The 12,300-nt window shown below is 46.0% G+C and overlaps 1 protein-coding gene across 1 annotated transcript; it reads left to right on the top strand.

Moving 5' to 3' along the window:
- The first annotated feature begins 6,048 nt into the window (after positions 1-6,048).
- Positions 6,049-6,744, top strand: LOC134488889 (zinc finger protein 232-like). The gene has a single exon (XM_063291231.1). It carries the CDS (start codon positions 6,163-6,165, stop codon positions 6,598-6,600), a length of 438 nt encoding a protein of 145 aa, XP_063147301.1. The 5' UTR covers positions 6,049-6,162; the 3' UTR covers positions 6,601-6,744.
- Positions 6,745-12,300: the final 5,556 nt, after the last annotated feature.

Genomic DNA, 12,300 nt, shown 5'->3' with positions numbered 1-12,300 from the left:
CACACATTTGAAAGTTGCCAAGGTTGAGAAACACTGGCCTATACAAAAGCAACCCAATATATACATAATAATCATGGTACAATAGCCAAGCTGCCTCAGGACCAACTTGTGACACCAACACACACACATTCATTTTAGCCCTTTCTTTTGCAAGTTTTAGAGGTTTTAGATGGATGCCACTAACAATCACTGAGGGCTGAGGGCTCAATGGAATGGAACCATCCTCAGTGATCTTTGAGACCCCACGAGGAAAGGAACTTTATGAACTTCTGGGTTAAAGAGTTCTGAGTGTGGGACCAGCACAGGGAAGACCTATGGTCTCATCCATGTCTCCTTAACTGAAAATGAAGCGGAGACCTTTAACTGGCCTTCCTAAGACATTCTCATGTTTGTAACTGTTATCCTGTTTCCTTCACATGGGTGCATGATGGCAGATAAGACACACAGGCCATCTTGTCCTAAGTCAGATTGTTTGTTCAAACAAATCCAAGTTTATTTATACTCAGTGGAAGGGGGAAAAACTTTCCCATCTCTTTCATTTATTCTTTCCTTATTCAGTAAGGAAAAAAGTACAGTTAGTCCTTGTTTAGCAACCACAATTGGGACCAACAACTCAGTCGTTAAGCAAAGTGGTTGCTAAGTGAAACCGCAACTGTGTTCATAATCTTACTTCAACTTTCCTTTGCTTTACAGACCTGTGAAGGTCATAAATGCAAGGATTGATCATAAAACTACTTTTTCATCACCGTCATAACTGTGAATGGTCACTAAACGAAGCAGTCACTAAACAAGGACTACCTGTAATTCTAATCCAACACCTTTGCTGCTCATTATAAATCAAAAGCTCATAGTAGAGAATGCTCATGAGTGCATCTGCCTGTAAAAAAGCCACACCTCAGGGAGAAGTAGAGCCCTTCCTCTCCCTGATTATTCATTGATGTGATTTATCCACTGCCTCAGTTGAAACAAATTCTGTGTCCATTTTTTGAATACGTCTGTTTCTTCCATGGAAGCCATGCCTAGATTGGCAGAGTCCAACCCTTTCGTCTTGACACGTCACCATCATCAAAAGGGAGACTATTTTCCCCCTGTAGCCCCCCTTCACCCTGAAATGGAACAGTCCACATGCTGGCTGACCGCTCTCCTTCTACTTGTCGCCTTTGTTTGCTTCTTCTCCAACCTGGCGCCCTTCAGCTTCACTGGACCTCCATGCTCCCTTGGTTTGGTTAAGGATTATGGGAGTTGAAGCCTAAGATAACTGAAAGGCACTCGGTTGGGGGCAGTCGCTCTTTTTTTTTTTTAGTGCAAAACTCTCCCCTCTGACCAGGTTTCCTTCTGCTTCCCACCAACCTACCCATCCTTTATTTTTTAAAAACTCACCCAACGTTCCTGAATCTGACTGCACGCTTCAGGACTCCCTCCCCGCATATGCACGCCGTACAACTGTTGCAGAGAAAGACAAATACTGTACCCTTTTAAATGCATTGGAATCCCAGGGAGGGTGGAAAACGCCTGCTTCCAGAGGGAGGGGAAAAAACGTCGCAACAGGAAAAGGGTCTGGCGCTATTTACATTCTCCTTTTATGATCTCCCTTCCGCTTCTTCCCCTCTAGGGATGTCCACGCCAGAACTCACTAGACTTAACTCCTTTACGCCCAGGCTTCTTCCAGACATTCCTATCCTCATGCCTTTCAGATGTATCCGACTATCTGGCCATTGGGCTGGCTGCGGGTCATGGAAGTTGTAGTCCAACACATCTGCATGGCGCCAGTTTGGAGAAGGGGGCTTATGCTTTCAGAAACTGGAAAATAATCATTAATGTGTTCGCATCAATAAAATAGCCTGCTACCGTTCTATGCTTGCCAGGGTGTTGGTCTACTGTAGTGTTTCTCAACCTTGGCAGTTTTAAGATGGGTGGACTTCAACTCCCAGAATTCCTCAGCCAGCATTGGCAATAACGTACTGTCAAACACAAGGGTGTGAATGCACAAGCACAGGCTGCGTTTACACACACTAAACCCAGGTTTTACAAAGCACAGTTGCTGAGTTCGTGTAACTCAGGATGCCCAAGTAACCGACTGCTGGTGGATGGAGCTAATTTTTCCTTGGTTTCCAGGGCAGTTTGTTGTGGGAGGATCTTAGTTCCTTGCCTGAGCTCAGAAGTTTAGTGAAATTAGACTTGGCTGGTATTTGGATGGGACACCACCAGGAAATCCCAGGGCTGGAGGCTAGACTTGGAAGTGGAAAAAACATTCCAGAAGAATGTCTATCCTGTTGCCAAGAAAAGTGATGGGATCTCCAGAGCTGAACTTGGCTGGAAGGAGACTTACTTATAAGCTACCAATAGAGGAGAACATCTGTAGCTCAGGGTTGAACTGTGGAGTCCTTAGTGCTCTCTGAGCTTGGGTGTTGGCTTGCAGACGTTTCATTGCCTGACTAGGCAACATCTGCAGCGCTAGAAGGGAGTGGGGTTTTCCCTCTTTATTTATAAGCTTTTTTTATAAGCGTTCTGCAAGACTAGCGCTCCCTTTCTTGGTCTTCCCGGTGTTGCGGCAATAGCAGCTGAAGGAACCCGGGGGGGGGGGGGCGCAAAGAAGGGGCGCAGAGGCTCCAGGTTGGATTCCTCCTTTGCAAACAACCCAAACGCGAGAAACCGACGACTCAGATAGGAAAGTGTCTTACTGGAAGACTGAAAGTCTCTTTGCATGAGGGCCAAGCGGGCAGGGAGTGATGGGACTCCTGCTGCACCCCTAGAGACACGGGTTGGAGAAAAGAGGCTGAAAACAGCATTCCAAAGCAGTGAACAGCCACCCAAGCCCCTGCTTCTTCCCTCTTCCCTGAGCTCTCCCGTCCCTAAATCTCCCGACTCAGAGGGGAATCGGGATTTGAACCCACATCCTTGCTCCCGCCCTCCTCGCTCGCTCGCTCGCCCACGCGCCTGTCTCTTGCTCAAAGGCGTCGCTCGCCTGCCCCCTGCTGGGCGTCGCGGGCCGCTCTCCCGGCTCCCCCGAGGGGGATTCCCGTCACCACTTCCGCAGCCGGGGAAACCCCCCAGCTGCAGCTTTCCTGGCTCTGCTGAGCTCTGCAACCCGGGTCTCCGTTGGCTGGGTTCACACAACGCGCTTGCCGAGGGTTAAGGTAGCCCAGACTGACTGCAGTGATTTATTTGCATTGCTATTTTCCCTGAGAGTTCAAGAAGGGGCCCATAAGAGTGCAGAGAGGTGGCGCCTATCATTTTATCCCAACAGTCTTGAGAAACTCAGTGAACCCAGGATTCTCAACCATAAATGAACTTGCCTGGCCTAGGTCTGCACAGCAGTCTAGGCCAGTGTTTTTCAAACTTGGCAACTGTAGGATGTGTGGACTTTAACTCCTTTGATGTAAAACTGACATCACCAGCTACGTGGATAACCCTACCAAACATTATTACCGTCATTAATAATGTTTAGGAATTAGAGGTAGTCCTCACTTACTGACTGCAATGGGGACTGGCAATTCCATCACTAAGCGATGTGGTTGTTAAGCGAAACATGTGTCTGGGCCCAACTTACATTGGATTGTCAGTTCTGGCTGTGGGCGACATCACATGACAGTGACTTGCGACTTTCTGCCGGCTTCCCCATTGACTTTGCTTGTTGGAAGCCAGCTGCGAAGGTTGCAAATGGCGATCACATGACCGCAGGACACTGCAACTGTCGTAAATGCAAGCTGGTTGCCGAGTGCCTGAATCGTGATCACGTGACTGTGGGGATGCTGCAATGGCTGCAACTTTGAGGGCCGGTCGTAAGTCTCCCTTTTCAGTGCTGTCATAACTTTGAATGGTTGCTGAATGAGTGGTTGGTAAGCAAGGACTACCTGCAATTTGGTAAAGGTAAAATCTCTGAGTTGGGCTCACTTCCTGGTGATTTCACGGTCTCATTCCTGTAATTCCTCTGGCAACAGTAGGAGTGTGCTTTTTCATTGCTTTCTTCTCTGATATTATTTCAACTTGGAATCTTAGATTGGGAGAGATCCTGGAGGTTTTCTAGTCCAGCCCCTGCCCAGGGTAGGAGTCCTCAGACCACCCTAGACAAATGGCTGTCCAACCTTGGATTGAAAATTGCTTCTCACTCTCGTCTACAGCCCCGGGATCTCCTGATGGTCTCTCATCCAAGGATCAATCTGGTCCAATCCTGCATAGTCTGTTTTTTTCCAGGTCAACCAAGGCTGGCTTGGTGCTGGCACCTCCTGAAGGCTCCCTTGAGTTGAGCTTGACTCCTGGTCATGTCAAGGACACACCCGTGTCATTTTCTTAGCAACAGCTCTTTCAACCAGGATGTCCTTTTCAACTTCATATCCTTGGGGTCTCCTGGTGGCCTCCCATCCAAGTACTATCCACATTCAGCCCTCTTTAGCTTTTCTCCAGATCAGCCAAAGGCAACCCAGGGGCTGTCAACTCCCTGGGGAAAATCAACGCTTCCTCAAGTGGAAGTCCTGGCAACTTTGTGGAGGTGTTTCTGTTGTTCTCTCACCAGCAATACCAAAGTGCTGGGCTGCTGATTTTTCCTGAATAGGTTTTGGCTTCCCAATTTAGCCTACAGTTTAAAAGCCCTGCAGAAGTGGAGAGAGAGCTTGCATTCCTTGGAAGGGTTAAATAAACTAACACTGATGCTTCCTAGAGAGGAAGGAAAGGAGGGGTACAAAAAGGAAGGGGAGGAGGGGGTCCTGGGGGGTAAATGCAGCTTCCACCTTGCCTTGTGCCAATGTTTCTGGGAAAGAAGCTGAGATGCACGGAGCTGTTGCAAGCAGCCAGCATCACTTCAGCTTCTTTGCTCAGCCAACGTCCACCTCCCACCCCCATTCCTTTTTGGGAAATAAGAAATCCAGCGCTGTCTTTCCAACTCTAAGGGAATCTGGTAAGTTCTCCTCTTATGTCTCTCCAGCTGCAAGAGGACCCCCAGAGCTTTTGGCAGGGGCTGGGGGAGACAGGGGAGGGGGAGGAGATGAGACTCCCTCCAGTGGGGAAAAGACTGGGCCAGGAAGTAGAGAGAAAAAACTAGGAGGGGAGGAAATCAAGCAACCCCACCCCACCCCAAACTGCCTTCCTGCTTCATTTTTGTTACAGAGGTAGTTCTCTGAATGCAGAAGACTCTTCTGGGGTTTGGACAAGAAAGGGTTAAGGCATTCCGGTAGCCCAGTGAGGGTTCCATGGTGTTCCAAGAAAGGCCATGCCCTCTTTTGTTAGGGGAATTGCTCAAGGATGGAAAGCTGGAAAGGTGGCAATAACTAGAATGTTCTGAAGGGGGGGAGCAATTGATGAACTGGATGTCCCTCCCTCCCCTGCCTTTCTGCTACCAAAGGTATCATCCATCTCTCTCTCCCTCTCTCCCTCTGCCTCTGCAATGAGGAAAGCCAGCTTTCTGAACCTCACTGAAAAAGAGAATACCAGGGATAAAGAGGGGGCCAATTGCTGGTGAGGTTTGGAAAAAAGACCTTGGGGGCTGCCCTCTATAGGCAGGCTGATTGGATGCGGGAGAAGTTTTGTCACCTGCACAAAGAGTTTTGCTCTGGGCTCAAGGCAGAACTTTTTCTGGATAGATCTGCAAGACCATCCAAATATTATAAGAATGCTAAAAGGAATGAGGAGGAATAGAATCACAGTGGTACTTCAGACAGTGGCAGAATTCTCCAACCATATCGCTTACTTAATGTGGAATTTTAGTTTTTTTAAAAGAGGGGAAAAAAGATTCATCCCCTTTGCCAATTTTTCTGTAAGTTGGAATCGGGTAGCAACGCCACATTGACTTTCATCCCACCCACTTCAATGGTGCTAGGACAAAAAAACGAGAAAGACATTCCCATAGTCGCTATGGTAGAAGACTCAAAACAAAATGTCCCGTTTTGTCCCCAGCTCTGGATAAAACACCAGAATATGGGATGCTTTGTTCTCAACCTGGAACACTTGAAAGGACTGTTTTGAGCTTGGAGCAATTTTGCACATTCTTATCACTCAGACTTCTTTATTAAGAATGCAGGCAGGCAATGCCTTGTTGTGCTTCAGACTGTTAATAACGACATTTACCAAAGACTTTGCTGACTTGCCCCAATTTGGTATCTGCAGTAGCTTTGCTGATTTTTTGCAGAATCAGGGACAAGTGATCCTCTGGTTGTGTTGGTGGCTAATATGGAGTGTGGATCACCGATGGAAGAGGGAGACTTAGCTGACTCGGAAGGAGGAAAATCTCCTTATACCATCCAGGCTGGGAGCAGTAAGGAATTCTTGGAAAGAACGGTGCCAAAGATTCCGGCTGGGAATGTCCCTAGCTTGGAAGCTCACTGTGGACACTTCAGACAGTTGTCCTACCGGGAGGACGCGGGTCCCCGAGAGGTTGGCAGCCAGCTCTACCATCTCTGCTGCCAGTGGCTGAAGCTGGAGCAGCACAGCAAAAATCAGATTGGACCTGGTGGTCTTGGAACAGTTCCTGACTGTCCTGCCCCCAGAGATGGAGAGCTGGGTAAGGGAGTGCGGAGCAGAGACCAGTTCCCAGGCAGTGGCCCTGGCCGAAGGGTTCCTCCTGAGCCAGATGGAGGCGGCGGGGCAGGTGAGAACCCTTCATCCTGATAGGCTCCAAGAGGTACCCATCTTTTTCTGCCAATCACCCAGCATGGTGCCCCTTCTTCCCAGCTCTTCATTTCCTTCTTCTGGCCCCACCAATGTTGTGATGCTTTTTGCATGTCCAGGATGCTGATTTCGTTTTTAGGTGCACACAGCCTTGAAGGTTGTTCCTGCCAAATCTGAGGCAGCTTTATTTGACCCCAGAGCACGGCCACAGACTTCAGAGATCTCGCAGGAGATGGACGGAGAAGCTGCCTTCCGGGGTAAGAACATTAGGACCTCTTTCTGCTGTGGTATTTTTTTCAAAGCCTTAAAGCAGTGTTTTTCAACCTTGTCAACTTTAAGATGTGTGGACTTCAACTCCCAGAATTCCCCAGCCAGCGTGCTGGCTGGGGAATTCTGGGAGTTGAAGTCCACACATCTTAAAGTTGACAAGGTTGGGAAACACTGCCTTAAAGGATTCTGGCAGTGGCAGATTACCAACGTGAGTCCCAATTTTTCAGCCTGTCTTTCAGAGGGGGAACAACAGGCATATTTAAGGTGGGGGGTTCATAACCTTTTTGTGTCATGGATCCCTTTGAGAGTCTGGTGAAACCTATGGACTCCTTCTCAGAAAAATATATTTAAATGCATGAAATAAAATACATAGATATAGACCAAGGGTGTCCCACTGGCGGCCCATGGGCTGCATGCAGCCCATGGGACCTTCTTTTGCAGCCTGCAAGGGTACTGTATTATGAAAATATAATTTATTTTATTAAAATGAATATTGTTAGCCAAGAAACTCTTCAGCAAAGGAGCGTTACCTTGTCGTGGTGCTGGAGCTTGAGCACCGCAATGATGCCATGAGCTAAACCATGAAGGGCCACCCAAGACGGGAAGGTCATGACAGAGAGGTCAGACTAAATGCGATCCCTGGGGAAGGTAATGGCAACCCACCCCAGTATTCTTGCCGTGAAAACTAAATGGATCAGGAAGGACAAGAGACCTCTTCCAGAAAATTAGAAACATCGGAGGTAAATTCCAGGCCAAAATGGGTATGATCAAAAACAAAGATGGCAAGGACCTAACAGAAGAAGAAGAGATCAAGAAAAGGTGGCAAGAATATACGGAAGACCTGTATAGGAAGGATAACAATATCGGGGATAGCTTTGACGGCGTGGTCAGTGAGCTAGAGCCAGACATCCCGAAGAGCGAGGTTGAGTGGGCCTTAAGAAGCATTGCTAATAACAAGGCAGCAGGAGACGACGGCATCCCAGCTGAACTGTTCAAAATCTTGCAAGATGATGCTGTCAAGGTAATGCATGCTATATGCCAACAAATTTGGAAAACACAAGAAGGGCCATCAGATTGGAATAATCAACTTATATCCTCATACCAAAAAAGGGAAACACTAAAGAATGTTCAAACTATCGAACAGTGGCACTCATTTCACATGCCAGTAAGGTAATGCTCAAGATCCTGCAAGGTAGACTTCAGCAATTCATGGAGCGAGAATTGCCAGATGTACAAGCTGGGTTTAGAAAAGGCAGAGGAACTAGGGACCAAATTGCCAATATCCGCTGGATAATGGAAAAAGCCAGGGAGTTTCAGAAAAACATCTATTTCTGTTTTATTGACTATTCTAAAGCCTTTGACTGTGTGGACCATAACAAATTGTGCCAAGTGATATGTGATATCACTTAGTGATATGGGGATACCAAGTCATCTTGTCTGCCTCCTGAAGGATCTGTATAAAGACCAAGTAGCAACAGTAAGAACAGACCATGGAACAACAGACTGGTTTAAGGTTGGGAAAGGAGTATGGCAGGGCTGTATCCTCTCACCCTACCTATTCAACTTGTATGCAGAACACATCATGCGACAAGCTGGGCTTGAGGAATCCAAGGCTGGAGTTAAAATCTCTGGAAGAAACATTAACAATCTCAGATATGCAGATGATACCACTTTGATGGCTGAAAGCGAAGAGGAACTGAGGAGCCTTATGATGAAGGTGAAAGAAAGTGCAAAAGCTGGCTTGCAGCTAAACCTCAAAAAAACCAAGATTATGGCAACCAGCCTGATTGATAACTGGCAAATAGAGGGAGAAAATGTAGAAGCAGTGAAAGACTTTGTATTCCTAGGTGCAAAGATTACTGCAGATGCTGACTGCAGCCAGGAAATCAGAAGGCGCTTAATCCTTGGGAGAAGAGCAATGACAAATCTCGATAAAATAGTGAAGAGCAGAGACATCACACTGACAACAAAGGTCTGCATAGTAAGGAAGGCTGAGCGAAGGAAGATCGATGCTTTTGAACTGTGGTGTTGGAGGAAAATTCTGAGAGTTCCTTGGACTGCAATAAGATCCAACCAGTCCATCCTCCAGGAAGTCAAGCCAGACTGCTCACTTGAGGGAATGATATTAAAGGCAAAACTGAAATACTTTGGCCACATCATGAGAAGACAGGACACCCTGGAGAAGATGCTGATTCTAGGGAGAGTGGAAGGCAAAAGGAAGAGGGGCCGACCAAGGGCAGGGTGGATGGATGATATTCTAGAGGTGATGGACTCATCCCTGGGGGAGCTGGGGGTGTTGACGACTGACAGGAAGCTCTGGCGTGGGCTGGTCCATGAAGTCACGAAGAGTCGGAAGCGACTAAACGAATAAACAACAACAAGCCAAGAAACTATGAGTTTGATGCTACGAAAGAAGGAAATCATCATAGCTCCAACTGATTGTGCAGTCAATAGTAAAATTCCCCAAGCTATCAATTCACCTTTACTTCATAATTGTCACCTTTTCTCATTTTTATGTAATTCGGCAAAAACTGGTTGATTTAGATGCAGCCTGCCACTCGATGTGGAGATACAGTTATGGCCCTTTGAATTTGGACACCCCGATTTATACTGTATTACAAAGGAAACTAATTATGTTCAAATTCATTATGTACCATCAAGTCAGTGTCAGCTCTTAGTGACCACATAGATAGTCTCCATGAATGTTCAAATACAGCTGTCAAAATATTAAAAAAAAATAACAGGTGTGTAATATAGGAATATATGTGCTTCTTTAGTAATCCACTAAAACAGTATCAAGACAAGCTAAATTTCAGCTGGAGGTTAGTGAAAATAAACTTGTAATATTTTTCATGGACTCTTGGAATCTGTTAAAAAACTTTGATTTAAAGGAAAATAGTGAATTGAGCCTAGCATTGGTTGAAACATTCATATGTGAACACAGTTTGTCAGCTAGAATTTGGCAAGTTGATAAAATGAGAAGTTTTCTGCCAAATTTCACCAGTGAGCATTTGGGGTCAGCGCTCCAAAGGCTTTCATAACGTATATATGAATTTATTTACTTATTTACAAGGGTTTTTAAGGTGCTTCCATCAACCTCAGCAGCTTACAAAAGCCATCAAGCACAAACAACAGCGCCAAAATACAAATAAATATCCACAATTTAAATTCATAAAAATAGTAAGGCACAACTTTTAGTGGTGGCCCCTTACATCCCAGGTACATTCATCGTCAGCCACAGGGGAGTCCATGGGAGGGGGTCAAAAAAGTAAAAACCCATGTGATTGAAGCTCTGTGATTTATGTAAAAAGGGGGCAGGGCCTCAATTATACAGTTGTGCCACCATTTTGACTTTTTTGACCCCTCCCTTGTTAATGTTTTCTACTACAGATTAAGGTTACTATGGTAACTGATCATTTTGGCCGGGTGAAAAGGTTGAATTCAACTGTCCCCTTTTCGAATGTTAATTTTTGCACCTGGGGGGAAAGAACATGCCTGGACTTGTTTTAGTTTCTGTTTCCTTTCTGTGTAGGCATGTAGCTGCTCTGAGCTGCCTGCAAGAATGCAGAAGACTTTTAAATATGTTTTGCTTTCTGTAAATAAATTATTTTTATAGAAATGCCTGGTGTGTGACTTTTCTGATCTCTCCTGGGCCAAAGGCTTTCCCAGCAATCTGCCAACATCCCTCACAGACACCCCCAATCAGTGTAAGTCTGGAAGAAACCTGTGTTCTATTTGGTTTCCAGCCCTACTCCAACCCTACTAAGAAAGCTTTCCAGTCCTTTTTAAGTTTCACTAGCTTCAAGTTTTCGTGCACAGAGGAATTAATTATTTGGGACCAAGGAGAATAAATCTTGCAATGAAAGGGTAAGTGCTTTCCCACTGCCGGTTCTTTCTTACAGGCGATCAAATAATACTGATGGCGTATCCATGCTCATCTCTTCTTTATGGAGGAACAGAAGAAACTTCCGTGCAACGGGATCAGGTAGGGGAAAAAAACTGGAGGTGAAATCACCAGCAGGGAAGATAGATTTTTAGATGCATATTAGAAATTGCCCCACCTCCTGTGATGTCCTTCCCTGGAAACTGACAAGATTTCAGTGTTCTTGCCTGAAATCTGGTGAGATTGATTTAAAAATCTTCTGGATGGTGTCCCAGGGACCCCAATTTAAATATTTGAGTTTTAAAAAATTAAATTGGGGTCCCTGGGACACCATCGAGAAGAGTCCTTTGTTCCAGCTTGCTCACAAGCAATGGCACTGCTGGCCCCTGGCCTCTATTAACACACACACACACACACCGTGGATCTTTCCTCATGTTGGACCTGCTCCCAGAAGGAGATCAGCATTCATGAAAGTGAGGAGGAAATTGTGTTCTCTTCTCTCTCAGGATCTGGTGACTTGTGAGGAGGTGGCTGTGTGTTTCACCGAAGAGGAGTGGGCTCTGCTGGATGCTGACCAAAAGGCCCTGCATGGTGAAGTCATGGCAGAGAATTGGAAGACTGTGGCCGCTCTGGGTAAATCCATCTCTTCGGAATGCCATCTTGGTTTCTTGATTACTTTACAACACCCAGATTTTTTCTCTTCCTTCCTTCCTGGATAACTTCAGGTGTCCTTCTGCAGTTGCAAACCTTTACCAAGCTTGCAATGTTTGTGTGTGTGTGTGTTGCTTTGTTGGAATTTGGGGGGGGTGCCTTGGAGTCAGCGTTGACTTCTGGTGACTGCCTGGCCTAGTCCCTGCAGCTTTCTTGGCAAGATTTCAGAAGTGGTTTGCCATTGCCTCCTTCCCAGGGCTGAGAGAGAGAGACTGGCCCAAGGTCACCCAGCTGACTCTGTGCCTAAGGCAGGACCAGAACTTCTGGCCTCCCAGGTGGGAGGAGCTAGAGTCATCAGCCTGATAGCAGACATTTTTTGCAGCTCCTGCCACTCTAAAATAGATAAAATTATTTTTAGTATTTTTTAGTATACCTTTTTTCTTTTTCCCTTTTTAGTAGTTTTAGACTCATTTTAATTTTAGTAACTTTGTTTGGATAAGACGACTTTGAAGATAAACGCTCATTTAAAGGACTTTATGCGGGACTGATCGACATGGGTAAACGGAAGAAAAGAAATGGTGTTAGCCCAAATTCCCTTCCTCCACTGAAGCTTGCCAAACAACCAAGAATTGAAGATTGCTTTGCACAAAAGGGAAACGTAAGTAAAATAAACATCCCTCCCACCTCCAACAAATTTGAAATACTGGACTGGGATCTTCAAACAGAGCTGGAGAATCAACAATTATTAGAGCTATCCCTATCTGTTAGGGAAGAGCTAAATGAGAGCCAGGACTTTGGTACGGGCTCCCCTCATGCGTTGTCATTCCAAGTACTTAGCCCAAATATCTGTCGCGGGGGATCCGAAATTAAGTCTAATACTAAAAATAAAAAACAAA

This window comes from Candoia aspera, chromosome 2 (genome assembly GCF_035149785.1).
Source record: "Candoia aspera isolate rCanAsp1 chromosome 2, rCanAsp1.hap2, whole genome shotgun sequence".
NCBI classification, from domain to species: domain Eukaryota; kingdom Metazoa; phylum Chordata; class Lepidosauria; order Squamata; family Boidae; genus Candoia; species Candoia aspera.
This window is presented reverse-complemented; position numbering and strand designations above follow the sequence as displayed.

Coding starts and splice junctions, on each gene's coding strand:
- LOC134488889 (XM_063291231.1), top strand. CDS start 6,163: ATGGAGTGTGGATCACCGATGGAAGAGGGAGACTTAGCTGACTCGGAA.